The sequence below is a fragment of the Leishmania panamensis genome (genome assembly GCF_000755165.1).
Source record: "Leishmania panamensis strain MHOM/PA/94/PSC-1 chromosome 26 sequence".
Classification (NCBI taxonomy): Eukaryota; Euglenozoa; class Kinetoplastea; order Trypanosomatida; family Trypanosomatidae; genus Leishmania; species Leishmania panamensis.
In genome coordinates this window covers 250,538-266,314 of record NC_025872.1, presented here as the reverse complement: position 1 = coordinate 266,314, position 15,777 = coordinate 250,538, and the positions used below count along the sequence as shown (strand labels likewise).

Below are 15,777 nucleotides of genomic sequence, written 5' to 3'. Positions count from 1 at the left end.
CCGAGGAGGGGGCGGCGGCAGAGTGGCGTTTGGCCTCTGCTGTGCGGCAGAGAAATGGAGACGCGGAAGGCAGAAAAGTCGGCCTTTGACGCTGACTGAGGCAGATGTGCAACAAGGGTGTGTGCGTGCATGTGTGCGTGTTGGTAGTGACACCACCCCGGCTGGATTTGGCTGGCCGTGTGGCTCTTTTTCTGTCACCCGCTGCACCGCTTTCCCTTCTTGATCGTGTGGCAGTGGTGTATGTGTCTTGGTGTCACGTCGTCTCGCCTCGCTTGGACACGTACGCCTCTTGTGCGTTATAGCTGCGATACGCGTGCTTGTCGCTGCGTTTCTTTTTCTCCTTTCAAGTCATACAGCCGCTTCTCTCTCCTCTCTTCCCCCCCCTTCTCTTTCCTCTCTCTCTGCTACACCCGCTGTTATTGTGTGGTCTCTCGGATAGGACCGCTTTATCGCCTTCCCGCTGCCCCAGCGTCACATCTGCTTTGCAGCTCTCTTGAGGGGGCCATACGTGTAGACAGAGAACACACACATACACACGCATCCACATGGACGACGAGGACGCTATCCGCGCGGCCAATTTACTGCGCGGCGATGACAGGGTCGACAGCAATGGTGTGGACGGGGCCCGCATTTTGGCGATAGATCCGTTGGGGTACTACGCCCGTCTGGGCGTTTCGCCAAAGGCGACACAGCAGGAGATACGCCGCGCCTTTCTGTTTCTTAGTCAGCGCTATCACACGGACAAGCACGCGAACCAAGGCGACACAGTGCAGAGCTTGATGAGCGAGCGCTTCCAGGAGCTGCAAGACGCGTACACAGTGCTGTCCGACGAGCGGCAGCGTGCAGCGTACGACGCAGGCGGCGACACGGGGATTCAGCGATTGGCTCTCGTCCCCGCCGGACTCCACCGGCGCGAGGACATCCTGAACTACATTCTGTCGCTTGACAGAGAGACGCAGCTGTTGCGCACCGCAAAGCTGCTCTCGGCAACCTCGCAGACAACAGTGAACTTCTCCACTGCCCACTTGTTCAGCTTGCGAGGGTCAAGTGAAGGCGTCGGTAGCAGCAGGGGCTCCAGCGAAGGTGGTGACGATGCTGAGCCAAGTGCCCACGGAGGGAGTAGCAGCTCCAATAACGACAAGCCACCGTCTGAGCAGCTTCTGTCTTCCCCATCATCGCTCCATGCGCAGCGTCCGGTGGCGCAACCAACGACCGCGTCTGCCACCACTTCCTTGCCCGCTGGTGAGGCTGCTTCAACGACTCCAGCAACTCCCGCTCTTGCAGCAGCACCACTGCAGAGCGTGACACCATCGGCGAATTCCACGGCAAGCAGCGAGGATGGCAAAGTGGAGCCTTCCGCCCCGACTGACTCGATGCAGGCTCAACTCACTGCCAAAGAGATCGTCATTGACGGTCAGCGTCATATTGTTCTAATCCCAAGCCAGGAGGTGCAGTGGCAACTCCGACAGCGCATGCTAGGGCTGGCCTCTGGGGAGGCGGCTGCGTCGTCTTCCTTCAGCGGAGGCGGTGATGTGCCTCGAGCGATGCGGCCGCGGCGCCTCCTGTCAGCGTCGCGAGCGATCATGTTTACCGTTGTGCCCAAGTCTATGAAGTTTCGCAGCTCCTTTCAGCACTTTATTACGCCTCGGCTCTCCATCACGTTTCGCACGGACGGCGCCGCACGGATGCAGAAGACCATCACAAGCCTCACCACCACGGTCGAGTACCGCCTTGACGATGTCCGTACGTACGAAACATCGCTGCGCATGGCCGTGCACGGACTGAAGTGGTGTGTCACGCAGACACGTGCCCTGAATCCGTTGTGGACGCTCAAGGCAAAGCTCACAGCCTTGACCAGCTCGGCCCTACTGCAGAAGCTGGAACTCGTCCTGACGCGCAGGATGTCGGCTACGGCAGAGCTGGAGAATGTGCTGGCCATGTCGATCACCGAGAACGGTTACTTTCGCTCCAGCTTTAACAGCTTCGCGGATGATGTGCAGCAGGGACTCAGCACCTACTTGGCGTTTCACAACATGCATGTCACCGCCTTCACCGGCAGGAAAGTCGTGCTGGGTGTGGACACGAGGGACCCCAAACACCCCCCCGCGTACGGCCTGATGCAGTACTCGGTGAGCTGCTCACCGCTCGCCGGGCAGTCGACCTTTGGCATTGAGGCCTGGTACTTTTCCTCAAAGACTCAGCGGTACGGCCTGGCCTTCACGGCCGTCGTACCCTATGCTGTCAGCCCGATCGCACCACCCTTCTTCTTCGTGCGAAGCGCACAGTTCGCTGTCGTGAATCAGATATCCATCCTGTATGCCCGCGGCAGCCACCGCATCTCCGTCCCCATCATCGTCTTCATCTCACTCAAGGTGAGCCACGGGCTCATGTGGCTGTCCGTGCCACTGGCCCTCTACCGAATCGGGACAATGCTCTACCGCCCCTACGCCCGCGGCAAGGCGATCCGGTATTACACTCAGCAGCGTAAACTGCACATTGCTGAGGTGGACGTGGCGCGGGAGAGGGCGCGCATGGAGCAGCTCGCCCTCGAGAGCCTGGTGCTGATGAGTCGCGCGAGAGAGGAGCGGAAAGGTGGCCTCGTTATTATCAACGCACGCTACGGTGTGATTGAGCCTCAGTTTGCCGAGATCACGCCACCGGTGGTGACTCACTCGTCGTCGAGGTGGTGGCCGTCGCAGATAATGGCTCGTGTGGCGAAGCGCATCATCCAAGGGTGGATGCGGCACCGCAAGACCACTGCGGCTTCGTCGGGGGCTGGAGATGACACCTTCGAGGCGCGGCATGACCCAATCCGCAGTGACGCCATTCCGCTCTCTATAGACGTCACTATTGCCGTACAGAACCTGGTGCGTGACTCGGCACTGACCCTTCCAGCTGGCACAAAGAGCTCGCTGGTTGGCTTCTGCAACCCTGATCCGTACACGCCAGAGTGCCAGAAGCTGAAGATTGTGTACTGGTTCCGCAAACGCAAGCACATGGCGGTGTTCAACGATGACGAGGGAGTGGATTTGCCGCAGCGGGAGCACCTCATCAAATCATGATTGCCGACCTCTGTCTCACTGCACACTTGAGCCTCTCTCTACCTCTCTCTCTGTCTGTCTGTGCGCGTGTGTGTGGAAGGAAAATAGAAAAGGAGGACAGAGGTAATATGCGAGGCAACGCTTATCGCCTCTGGAGAGTAGACCATTACGCTAGGAGGATGCTGTGCTCAAGCGTGCGCTTCGCCCGTAGCCTCAGGAGCGCTGCAAGGTGTGCAATGATAGACCTTCATGTCACCGCTCCCCCCTCCCCTCCTGCTTCCCCGTCGCACGCCTGCGACTAAGGTTGTCGGTGGGTCCCGCTGCCTCTGCACGTGTGCCACTCGTTGACTGCGTCTCACGTTGTGCATGTTGTTTGGTGTTTCGCATAGGCGGAGCGGCCCAAGAAGAGTGAGAGGGATCGACTGATGCTGCACGTGCTCGGGACTCCATTGACGGTGCCACGCAAAATGTGGTGTGTCTGACTCGGCGGTGGTGCGGCCCGTGAAGTATGTGGATGAGCGTTTGCGTACTTGTTGAGCTTTGCGCCTATTAACAGGGAGCACGTAGTTGTATCCCGAGTGACAGGAACGCGTGGCCATTGAAGGTTCGGAGAGGGTAGCGGCTCACTTCCCCCCCTCCCTCCCCTCTTCTTTCTCTCCCTCTAGAGGAAATGGCACACGGGTGTGTTCGAGTTGCTTGTACGGTGCGGCGCGAGGCGATGGCGCCATTAGCGCACTCTCACGTGCGTCACTGCAGACGGTGTCGCTTCACGTTCAGCTCGACGTGATCCCCTCTTGACACTTCTGTGCCTCTGCTGCGCCATCCTTCTCCTTCGTGGTCGCCTCATGCCACACATGCCGCCACGCTTACTCTGCTTCTCATACTTCCCTCATACTCCCGCTCTCTCTTCACCACACAGTCGTGCACCTCCCCCCCATAGTAGTTGGCAGCTCACTTGCTCCTTCCCTTCGACTTCTCCACCCGCCAAGCAGATATTTGGTGGGTGGTCTCGTCGGCAAACCAGAACGACCGGAGGGCAACACGCAGAGCCGTTATTCTCTTCCCCTGTTTGCTTCTGCGTCGGTGAGTGTCTCCGCCCTGCTACGGAGGAGATCGGGCTGAGGTGCCAGCGGTGTTGTTGTATATGGCTCGTTCGGCTCTCTTGTACGGGGACACCCACGCACACACGCACACACATTCAGCTAGACAGACGCTCTTGTGCGTGCTACCTTGCAGCAGCGCCACTGCCACCACTACAAGAGCACTCCCCTCCCCCCCTCCTACACATAGACCGCCTTTTCTCGTACTGCTTCTAGCCACCCAACTACTCTCCCCCATCCCCACTGCCTTTCACCCGGCTCATCACCGCCACTTAAGCTGACAAAGTGGCAAGTAAAGCTCTGTTTGTTTCTCCACCGCCCCCCTCCCCCCCTTGATGGCTTTGTGTGTGTGAGTGTGTGTGTGCGTGCGTTTGTTCTCTGTTATCGGCACTGCTCCCTCCCACTCCTCCCGCCTCTGGGGGTGCACAGACGCATCTGCCTTTTGGTGTGTTCTTCCGCCACTCACTTCCCCATTTCGCCGTTGTAAGCGTCATTTATCGAAAAGGAACGCAGGGAGTGACTGTGGAGACGCTCTAGCTTGCCCCCTTCACCGTCTCTCCGCACCCTTTTACACTGCCCACAATTCCTGCCGCTGCCATCGGCGCACGTTGACGTGCCAGAGCGTGATCTTCGTGTGTAGGTGTGTCTGTGTCTGGGCGACCGAGGCATGTTTCAGCGAAGTCTTTCTCGCTTCTTTGCCCACCTCGTCCGCGAGGTGGACACGGCTGGGTTTGCCGGCGACTTCCGCTGCCTGCGCCACATTGGTGCCCCATCAACGCAAGCGAAGGCTAGGGAGGCGCGGAATGCTGGATGCAACGTCCTTTTCTGCGGCCACCACGGCACAGGCAAGCTGAACCTGCTAAAGGCAATTGGCCTACAGTGCGAGAAGAAGGGGCAGCGGGTCGCCTTCGTCTCCGCAGACAACCAGCGGGCGGCGCGGCTGGATGGGTTTCTAATCAATTTCTTCATCGGGATGCGTGTCAGCCGCGACGAGCTGCCCTCACAGGAGCAGCTGGAAGGCACTCTGGAGCGGCACGTGCGCCTCGTCGAGTCTACTTTTGCAAGCAGCCTGCCAAGCCTGTGCAATGTGGATGTGCTTATACTCGATGCGCTCGAGCGTGTACAGCCAACGGTGTTGCTCTCCATGGACGCGGTGGCGCGGCGGTTGCGTGGGCAGCCGAACGCACCTTTTGGTGGGCTGCGTGTGTATGCCGCGGCAGACTTTTGGCGGCTGCCTGTTCACCCCACCAGCGACACCGGCGGCTACCTCTTCCAGCTGGAGCAGTGGGAAACGTTGTTTCCTCTGCAGACGCTGCTGAACACGTCCCACGTGCAGAAGGAAAAGGAGCTGCGGCGCCTAACCGAGCTGGCGTTCTATGGTGCTCTGACGCTGCCGCACATGAAGGAGTTGGAGGAGCTTTCGATGAAGGAAAAGGCAGAATCACGGCTCTTCTCCTGGTCGAGCTCCACGGCGGAGGCTGAGAAGGGTGCAGTGACTTCAGGGGAGGGAAACAGCGAAGGGGGTGAAATCGAGGAGGAGGACGCAATGAGCATCGCCCAATGGACACGCTATGTGGACGAGGCAGCACCTACCGCACTGGATGGGTCGGGAGAGGCGCTCAAAGCGACAAAGGATAACGTGGTGGAAGCCGACGATCCCGTGGCTGGTCTGGCATCACCCTCTTCCTCTTCCTCTTCCTCCTCTGCGCTGGCGCTGCTAAACGATGACATGGCGTCCAACTCGTTTGTTGCCACCCGCATGATGCTCCGCTTTCCTCGCCAGCCCGCTGTGAAGGAGATGCCGCCGCGCTACCGCCAGCTCAAGCGAACAGAGATGGGCAACTTCCTCGTGAACATGCTTGTGCACTCTTCCTCGGCGGCATCTCTAGGGTTGGTTGACGCTCTCAGCGTCGACGTTGGTAGTCGGGTGCACCTCCTGCTCGATGGCCAGGAACACTATGGAGTGCCTGGCGGCGCGGTGGGCGAGGTGATGCAGGTGCGACCGCACTTCTTGTCCATTCACTTCCCTCGCGAGCACCGCACTGTCGACATCCCCCGGATGCGTGTGGTGTGTTACCACCCCTTCTACCCAGAAATTCGGTATGAACTTCAGCAATTCCCAGTTTTCCCGCGCAAGCGCGTGTGTCCGATGAATATCATCGCCTTCCCCCACACATTCTTTGTCAACCTCAACGGTCGCCGCATGGCAGACACGAACGACCTTGGCAACCTCCTCGCTCATCAGCGCAGCTTTGCCGACTTTACCATTCGCAGCACGTCGGACTTCGCCAACCTTGATGGCATGGTGCACGAGCCGACCCGCATCTACTACCACAAGATCAGCAAAAAGCCGATTAGTGCCGCTAAGGAGCAGTGGTGTCGCAACTGCAAGCAGTTTGTGTCGACCAGCTCCTTCTTTGAGCATTGGACAGCGTGCGTGCACTCGGTGCGCTGGTGCTGCGATTGCAACCAGACCGTGCCCCTCGAGTTGCTGGGGCCGCACAGAGAGAAGCATCAGGTTGTGCTCTGTTTGGACTGCGGCAGACCGGTGGAATGGCGGCACTGGGAAGCTCACCGACTCTCCTGCGGACCCATGATGCGCGAAGTCAGCACGGACAATCAATTTATCCCGCTGCGAACGCGTCAGCTGGCGTTGGAGATGGGCCTTGACAAGCGCGACCTTCACACCGTGACTTCCATCACCAAGAGCTGTTTGCCTAAGCCGAAGGAGGGAGTACTCTAAGGAGAGACAATCAAGAACAACGGAAAACAAACGTATCCACGCGCTGGCGTGTATGTGTATGCCTCTCTGTGAGCGTGTACCTATGCACACACACACACACAACCTATGAGGTGACAACTGCGACAGGGGGAGGGGAGGGGCAGTGAGAGGAAGAGAAGAGTGGGAGAGACGTTGTCGTGCGACCAAGGGCGCCAGGGATGTCCGTGTCTTTCTCGCGGTCTCTCCGTCCCCCCTCTTTGAAAATGTGTACGTATGTGTGTGTGTTTATGTCTCTGCTGCGGTGCGTATCACAGACCAGAAGTAGTCATACGCCGAGAAAAGGATGAATGCGGGAGAGCGAGAGGTAAGGAAGCGGCCTGTGTGTGAGCAGGAGGGGACGGGCGGCGGAAAAGCGGAGTACCAACCTGACAACACACTTGCCTAGCGTGACTGAGACACAGGGTGCCAACATTTTTCCCGCGTTGCACGATTTCGAAGTGATGCTGGTGGTATAGGAGAGCGAATGGGAGGTAGGGGGGCGAGGGCAATGCAATAGTGTAGCATCTGCTCCGCTGGAAGGAACCAGCATCTGCGCTCTCCTTCTTTCCTCGTTTCCCTCTCACTCATGCCTACAAACTTGCGTCAAAGCACACCTGAACCGCTCGTTCCCCCCACCCCCAGGAGATCGGCTGTCCCCTTGACCTTTTCCTCTCCCTGCCTTCTCCCACTGCTATCATCGAAGGTCATTCTTCGACATGATGACATCGGACGCTCTCACGCCTGCTATATCACTACTCTTATGCCTCAAGTGTGTCTGTTAAAGCGCAGCACCGCGTGGGCGTGGGTGCGTTTGTGCGTGCATCTTTCCCATATCCTTGTGTTTTCTCTCACAAACTGGATCACTTTGCTCTTCCTGCCTCTTCTCTCCTCTCTTGCCCTCTACACCCTTGTGTCTACACTTGTCTGCGTGCATGTGTGTGTGGTTGTGTGCTTTGGATTGATGGCAGCAGCAGTGCACAAGCAGAAGCACCGTAGTGACGTACGTCGCCGCAAGAAGGCAAAAAGGAAAGCGAGAGGAAGGTGCAGCCGTGCGTGTGGCGCGGGGAGGGACGTAGCGCGGCTTTATGTGTGGGCTTGCTTGGGAAGGGTGGAAAGGTGGACGCTGAAGCAGCACACCTCCTTCGAAAACACCTACGCAGACCTTGTCGCCGCACCTCCGTCGCTACCACCGCAGAGATGAGCCCACACGGCCTCCGCGGCGCCGATGCGCGATTTAGGCCTTTCCTGTCCAGCAGCCTCAATGAGTACCTAAAACGCTATTGGGCGATCGTCTTCACGGTTGGTTCTCAAGCCATCGACACGGGCCACATGCGCCACTACGTATCCTGGTATGCGACCCGTCTCAAGGTCGTGGAGCTCGACCACCACATCCACGCCACGTCGTTGCGCGAGCAGCTCATCATTAAAGCCGGCACACCGGCTCTCCCGCTTCTCTTCGTGAATGAAAAGCTTGTCGGCACCATCGCCGATGTGCGCAGCTACGAGGAGCGCCGTCTGCTCAAAGACATTGTGCAGTTTGGTTTCCAGTGGAAGACCGGTGCCGCACTGGACGGTGCTCCGCAGCCACTGAACACCCTTCCTTCCCCCTACAGCGACACGGAGCTCTTCCGGGGGCGATATCGTGGCGCCCCAGTAGCGCGGCCAGTCGTGCAGCTGCCTCAGCTGCACCCGCATCGGCGCCAGAAGGACTGAAAAGAGGCTGAGGACGGAACAGCGCTAACGCGTCTGACTCGTCGTCATGGTCACCTTCTCTGTGTTGTTCTCGATGAGGCACACCGCGCACTTCTATCTCACGATGCATCTCCTCCCCCTTCCCGGAGTACACCTCCGACTACTGTACTTCCCGCCTCCAAGAGTGGAGGCCTTGGCGTTTGAGGCAACCGCATCTCTCTTCACACCCACGCACCTACGCACGCACGTTCCTGTGCCCGTGCGCATTCATCTCCGTTCTCCACTTGATAAGTCTCCCTTAGCGCCCATCTTTTGTTGTCCTTTATCGCGCAAGGTGAGTCCGACACAGATGTGCGCAAGCCTGCGACGCTCTCACTATGACCGATATCCCAATCACACGCAGCGCTTTCCAACAGCGTTCCTCGGTGTGTGCATGCTAGTGTTAGGATGTGTGTGCGAGTGGAACACGAGTACCCTTTGTTTATCGTCTACTCCCCCACCCTCTCTATCTCACCTCCTCTGCTCCCCCACCCCCTCTCTGTCCCTCTTCTCTCTCCTTCGCTCTGTATGCCCGTCACAACCGTTTCCTGCTCCGCATTCGCCACACTACATTGACCAGGTCATGGAGGTACAGCAGCAGCAGCAGAACTACTGCGAGACCTTGGCTGCCGATGAGGCAGCAGACGGTGACGAGCAAAACGGGCAACCCCGAGTCGACGTTGCCGAGCTCCACCCTAGTGTTCGCTTCTACCGTGGGATGTGGAACCTCACTCAGCTAGCGGACACTGTCTTTGACGACGTTTTCTCCAGTACCGACGGTAGCGATGACGACAAGACGGTCTCTGTCTCGGCACTCTCGGTGGTGGGCCTTCACCAGAAGCTTCTTCCCCCCGCAGTCGTGAGCGGACTCGGCGATGTGGCCGACGAGAGCTACGCAGTGCAGCTAGCGTCATCTAGCGGGCTTGAGTTTCTACGCCTCCGCTGGCACGTACTACTGCCGTTGCTCTTCCCTTGCTGTAGGTGGGGTGACGAGGTGGGTGCGATTTCCTCCGACGTCTCGTGTTCAGGTCGAGAGAGCATCAGCGACGGCGCTGGAAATGGTAAGTGCAGCTCCCACAAGCAGCAGGGCTTCTCCATCACCGAGGAAGGGACTTCATTCCCTGCCGAGAGTGCTTGCTCTGCCCCCGAGTTGTACGAGCTGCTCCTCTGTCGCCCGCTAGTGAAGAACGACCTTGCCATAATCCGAGAGCCTGGACTGATGGACCGTGTCTACTACAGCTACGTGGTGCTACTCCGCTTCTTCGGGTGGCGTGTACATGAAGAGGAGCGTGGTCTGCTAGACCGTCATCGGGCCTGGCAGGAGCGGTATGCGCTGCTTGAGCTCTACAGAACGTCCACCACCGTCACAGCAGCCGCACAGCTTGCCCCAGACACCACTGCTGCAGAGCCATACGGCCATGTCGACGGCGACGACATCAAGGACAAGAGCACTTATCATGCTCAACGTGCTCTTCCACCGCCGTCTCCCACGTACCGCACCTTCAATTTTTACGAGTCGGGCCTTCCACGTGTGCTGCGCTGCCTTCTGGATATTGGGTTTCTGCGCCTGGCTGTGCGACTTGTGGAGTTTCTCTTGGAGGAGATGGTCTGTGGTCGTCTTCTGTTCCTGCTGCCGCTGGTTGAGGCGACCTTGCTGCCGATACTCGTTCAGCAGCCGCATGTCGATTCAAGCCACAAGACACGGCTGCGGAAGCGACTGTATAGGCTCACCCACAGTGACTCGGATTAGAGAGGAAGGCCGCAGTAAATCTTGAATCGAGGCGAGAAGGCGGCATTACGCGGATGGCGCGCATGCCAGACTATTGGTATTCTCTGTATGCATGTGCGTGCTCGTGGATTTCCTTGTGTGCACTGCCGCTCGTCGTGAATGCACTTTTGGTCCCGCATCTGCAGCCAACAGCTGCGTTATGAGCACGACGCTGCTGCACATACGCACATGCACACACAACGAGAAAAATAGTGTATATGAGCACTTTGGATTTCGAGCAGCGAGCGGAGGAATGGGCGCACGTGTGTGTGTGTGTGTGTGTGTGATGTAGGCGTGCCTGTGCATATTGAGGCACTCTGTGAGTCAGTGACGACGAGACCACCATCACTCTTCCCTGTATGGTTATGAGGTGAGGGGTTGCGCTGCCTCGCACTTCTTTGTGAAGGAGAGAGGGAGAGATGTAGCGGGGGTGCCGCAGCTGAGCCACCTGCTGCAGTGCCGGTCAGTCAGTGCGACTGTGCTGACACCTGGCCGTAGAGTGGCTAGCGTCGGGCGTTTCAGTGGAGGGAAATGAGGAAAAGCGAGAAGTGGCAAGAAGCTGAGGAAGAGGTGGTGTGGGGGGAGGGGGCAAGAATGGTGCTGAGGAAGATGTGCTTTGGCTGCCGTGGCTTTGCGCTGTTCGACATTCTCGTCCCCTTTCTCCTGTCTTATGCCGCACGACCCACTCGCCTTCCTCTCATCACCCCTCCCCTTTAAGTGCAAGTGCGACCCCCCTCCCCTTCTCCTCCACACGCGCATACGCACACACGCACGCACACCCAGCCATGACTGTGGGTACACATGCCTCCGCCCTTCACTTGTGTAATGTGCTGTCTCGCCCGTTTTGCTTTCGTTTTTCTTTGAAATTCACTACGCACACGCCCATGCCAGCTACCAGAAGGGGGGGGAGATGCACAACAGGCAGGGGCACACACAGACACGCACGTGTATCCCTACAAGTGAAGGCCCTATTCCTCACTCTCTTTTCGGTGCCCCCCTCTCCTCTTCCCCTCTCCCCGTGTGCGCATTTGTGTACGGTGTGCCGTCCGTGCTCAGGCCCGTGTCGTCGTGTCGTATACCATCTCCGTACCTCTCTCTCTCTCTGTCAGGAGCGCACTCATCACCCGTTGCCACCCCATCACCGAAATCGCCACACAACTTCCTGCTCGCTCTATCGTTTTCTGCACACCCCACCACTCCGCCGCACAGGAGTTACGACGACCGTTGTCGTTGCCCCGTGCGTACCTTTTCTTTTCGTTATCGGCACGGCTCATCAGCCGTAGCCCACGCTCCAAGCAGCAGCCACCCGAGCCCCCTCTCCTCCCTCCCCTTACCCTGTCGTATTCCTTGTCCTTGAGGAAGGGAGAGCGTGCAGAAGTCGAGACGACACGTGTATACACACGCACATACCACATCATGCACCGCCACGTCTTTTGCCGCAGCATCGCACTGCTGCAAATGAGCAGCCCGAGCATGAGCGGGATGCCTCCAGGGATGGCAGTGCCCGGTGTCAACAGCTCGGCCGGGCCGTCGTCCGGCTTGCCGAACCGCCCGGGGAAGACGGTGAGCTACCAGAATGCAATTAAGATGGAGGCCGAGAGGCGCCGCAAGCTCGAGGAGGACACGCGCAACCGCTACTACGTTGTCAAGGAGGACACACAGGAGAAGCGAGGAAGTGGGCGGGTGATCGGCATTGACCTTGGCACCACCAACAGCTGCATGTGCTACATCGACGCAGCGACCGGGCGGCCAAAGATTATTCCGTCACCAACGGGGTCGTGGGTGTACCCAACAGCCATTACCTTCGACAAGAACCACCAGATTCGCATGTTCGGAGAGGAGGCACGCGCGTGCGCGCGCACGAGCGCCAGTGCGACACTTTGTAGTGGCAAGCGACTCATCGGCCGCGGCTTTGGCGAGCTTGGTCGCGTGCACTCGGACTTGTCCAAGACGAACATTTTAACCATAAACGAGAAGGGTGAGGTGGCGGTGGAGATCATGGGGCGGACGTACACCATCGTGCACATCATAGCGATGTTCCTGCGCTACCTGAAGGGCGAGGCCGAGAAGTTCTTGAGCGAGGAGGTGCAGCAGGCTGTGGTGAGCGTGCCGGCGTATTTCACGCCGCAGCAGAAAGTTGCCACCGAAGATGCGGCGCTTTGTGCGGGCTTCGATGTGCTGGAGATCATTGACGAGCCGTCGGCCGCGTGCCTGGCGCACACGGTGCTGGACAAGCTCAAGCGCGAGAAGAGGGAGGCGCAGCGACGTGAGACGGTGTGCACACCCGCATCTACCGCTGCCTCCGCAGCGCAAGCTAGCAGTAGTGATGGCAAATCTGAGGCAGCGGCGATTGCAACCTCATCCTATATGCCAGAAGCGTATGCATACGGCAGCAAGCGCTACGTGCGCTCTCTCGTCTTTGACCTAGGTGGCGGCACACTCGACTGTGCCATCATGGAGCACGACCGCTACCGGCAAAAGTTCAACCTTGTCGCCACGCATGGGGACCCCATGCTGGGAGGCAATGACTGGGACACGGTCCTCTCCCAGCACTTTGCGAAGCAGTTTGAGAGCAAGTGGCGCGTACCAATCGAAGAGGAGGAGGGCAACGTCGGCCAAGGCGTCGCAGCCTTTCGAAACTTAACCCTGGAGGCGGAGAAGGCGAAGATCCACTTCACCCACTCCACCGAGACATACTACGGCTACAACCGCGCCTTCCACTTCTCCGATAAGTTGCGCGACATTGTGCCGCTGGAGGCGACGCTCACACACGAGGAGTACGTCACACTCACCCGCCCGCTGCGCGTCCGCTGCTTGCAGTGCATCGAGAAGCTGTTCGAGCACACCGGCTACACCGCTTCGGACATCGACCACATCCTGCTGGTCGGCGCTATGACCCGTGACCCGCCCATCCGCCACCTGCTGGAGGAATACTTCGGGAAGAGGGTGGTGCAGGAGGACACGTGCCCAGCTGACTACGCCGTTGCGCTCGGCGCTGGCATCCGCGGTGGGATGCTGCAGGGTAGCTTTCCGGAACTCACCGCCAACACCCGCTTCGCCAGCGGCACGGTGCAGTCACTACGCGAGGGTGGTGGCATCATCCGCCGACTGTGGCGCAATCTCAAGCTTATGACGAGCACTGTGAACCCCAACGCGATTGGTACGCGGTGGCGCGGTCGTGCCAAGGGGCTTTCTGACGAGGAGATTGCGAACTACGCGAAGGAGCTGGTGGAGTTCGAAGCCACATGCGCGCGCCGACTGCTGCTTGAGCGGGCCGAGAGCGAGGCAAACTTCGTCATGCGCCGAGTCACAGCCGATTCGAACCGCAAGCAGGGCATGCAGGAGAAGCGTATCATGCAGCTTAGTGAACAGCTCAAGTTCTGGCAGTACATGGTGCACAACTTCCACGACCACGAGGAGGAGCTGCTGCGTGTTGTGAAGGAGTTGCAGACGGCGCTAAACGAGCTGGACGGACTCGCGGCCGACAACGTGGTGGGCATGACGAAGGCGGGGACGATCGATTTCTCCCAGACACTCGCGCAGACGCTACGCGGCGTGTCAGGGACGGCCGCTGAAAAGGACGATGACAAGGGGACCAGCGACGACTGCACGACAAGGGCCGCGGCGAACACGGTGGAGAAGCCGTCGGGCACCGCCGAGTCAAAGGCGCACGAGGGTGCTGCGACGCCGAATGCAGTGGCAGGACCCAAGATTCTGCGCCGCCGCGCCCCCTTGCCGGCAGCCGCCAGCGCAGCCCAGGCGCTTGTGGAGGCAGGGCACCCGGCGCTGATGAACGCGGACATTGAGGTAGCCGAGTCTGCCCGCAATTCGTTCCTGCAAGCCCAGGTCGAGGAACGGGCGTGGCACGAGCCGCCTGCACCACCAGATGAGCAGGGCTCATGGACGGAGGTGAAGGCTGCCGTGGATGCGGGCGAGGTTGTGGGCGGGCCGGTACCATGGGGGGACCTCCTTCGACCCATGACGATGATCGAAATGAAGGCGGCCTTGCAGGCGCACTACCCTGTCGACGACCCGCCGTCCGCCGAGCACGCCGCCAAGAGAGACCTGGCGGCTAACCTGCAGACCATGACCATCACGGAGGGGGCGGTGGACATGGTACAGCTGCAGGTTGACCTGGACGCCGCGGAGCAGCAGGCGGTAGAGCGGGTGAAGGGGGAGGAGAGAATGATGCAGGAGCGACAGAAAGAGATGTCTGCTCGCCTGTTCCGTTGACGAGAGAGGGAGGGGGTATGGCGAGCTGAGGGAGTGAGAGGGGTGAGTGGGAGAGCACTTGCGGGGCCGATGCGCCTTGGCAGATGTATTTGTAGGGCGAGGGGACTGCGCTGGGCAAGGCAGGGGATCACGTGCATACGCGCCCCCTCTTTCTCGCTTTGCCTACACCTCCATCTCTTTTCTCGTTTTCTCCCTTTCCCTCTGTGGGTCAGCCACGCCGGCTGCCAGGCGGCACAAGGCAAATGCTGCAAAGAGGAAAAAAACAAGAGAACATCATCGAGACACTCAACCACACGGGGGCGGCGTGGCTGACACCGAGACGGAGGGTGGGGGACGGTCGGAGGGAAGTGCGCTGCTGAGTATTGTGCGCGTGCGTGTGGCGCTGCGGCAGCGACAGAACGAACACAACAACAAAGAGTGTCGTGTGAGGATGTTGTGCGAGGCGGTTGAAACCTGACGTTTCACCCTCCATCTCTCTCTCTCTCTCTCTGAGAAGCTAGCCGGCCAAGGAGGTTTGGTGTGGACGGTTGATGATGGGTGGCGTCTGGTGGTGCACGGTGATGCTCTGGATACGTGGTTGGTGCGTCTTTTTCACACAGTGATGTACACACATACTCACGTAGAACGTTATACAAATATGCTTGTGTAATCCTAGCGTGGAAAGGGGCGCGGAGGGGAGAGGGGGAGGGTGGGGGGGTCTGAGAGGCCACCACTGCTGCTGAAGTGCTTCCACTTTACGAAGTGAATAAAAAGAGGTGGCAACGGTGCGTTCTCAGGCACCCGCTGCAGCTTGCATCTTTGTAGAAGTTGCTGCACCTGCTACACTACACCCCCTTCTTCTCACCTCTCTCACGACTCCGTTCCCTAGGCTGTAGGATGCGCCATGCCTGGGTTCTTCCCTTTCCCTTCCCTCGGAACGCTTCTCTTGCCACTCTCTGTGCTCTGTCCTTGTCTCTCCCCTTTCGCATCTTCTCATGTATACCCGCCGTGTCGGTCCTTATGTGAACGCAACACAAAACTGCTACGACCGACATCCTCCGCTCCTCCTCTTTGCCGACTCGCTCTTGGGCGTGTCGATCCGGCGTGCATCTTCTATCCTGCAGCCGTCACGGTGAGTGTAAAACAACAGCAACGTAAGCCATC

At 59.1% G+C, this 15,777-nt stretch overlaps 5 protein-coding genes across 5 annotated transcripts, besides 1 other annotated feature; all 5 read left to right on the top strand.

Moving 5' to 3' along the window:
• Positions 1-63: part of a repeat region that runs on past the window's edge.
• Positions 64-545: 482 nt separating this feature from the next.
• Positions 546-3,062, top strand: LPMP_260910 (hypothetical protein; the record flags this gene model as incomplete). The annotated part of the gene is made up of 1 exon (XM_010701610.1): positions 546-3,062. One exon carries the CDS (start codon positions 546-548, stop codon positions 3,060-3,062), a length of 2,517 nt encoding a protein of 838 aa, XP_010699912.1.
• Positions 3,063-4,808: 1,746 nt separating this feature from the next.
• Positions 4,809-6,884, top strand: LPMP_260900 (hypothetical protein; the record flags this gene model as incomplete). The annotated part of the gene is made up of 1 exon (XM_010701609.1): positions 4,809-6,884. The coding sequence occupies one exon, from the start codon at positions 4,809-4,811 to the stop codon at positions 6,882-6,884; it is 2,076 nt and encodes a 691-aa protein (XP_010699911.1).
• Positions 6,885-8,099: 1,215 nt separating this feature from the next.
• Positions 8,100-8,615, top strand: LPMP_260890 (hypothetical protein; the record flags this gene model as incomplete). Its single annotated transcript, XM_010701608.1, has 1 exon — positions 8,100-8,615. One exon carries the CDS (start codon positions 8,100-8,102, stop codon positions 8,613-8,615), a length of 516 nt encoding a protein of 171 aa, XP_010699910.1.
• Positions 8,616-9,216: 601 nt separating this feature from the next.
• On the top strand, positions 9,217-10,383 carry LPMP_260880 (hypothetical protein; the record flags this gene model as incomplete). Its single annotated transcript, XM_010701607.1, has 1 exon — positions 9,217-10,383. One exon carries the CDS (start codon positions 9,217-9,219, stop codon positions 10,381-10,383), a length of 1,167 nt encoding a protein of 388 aa, XP_010699909.1.
• A 1,434-nt stretch (positions 10,384-11,817) lies between these two features.
• On the top strand, positions 11,818-14,634 carry LPMP_260870 (heat shock 70 protein-like protein; the record flags this gene model as incomplete). The annotated part of the gene is made up of 1 exon (XM_010701606.1): positions 11,818-14,634. One exon carries the CDS (start codon positions 11,818-11,820, stop codon positions 14,632-14,634), a length of 2,817 nt encoding a protein of 938 aa, XP_010699908.1.
• Positions 14,635-15,777: the final 1,143 nt, after the last annotated feature.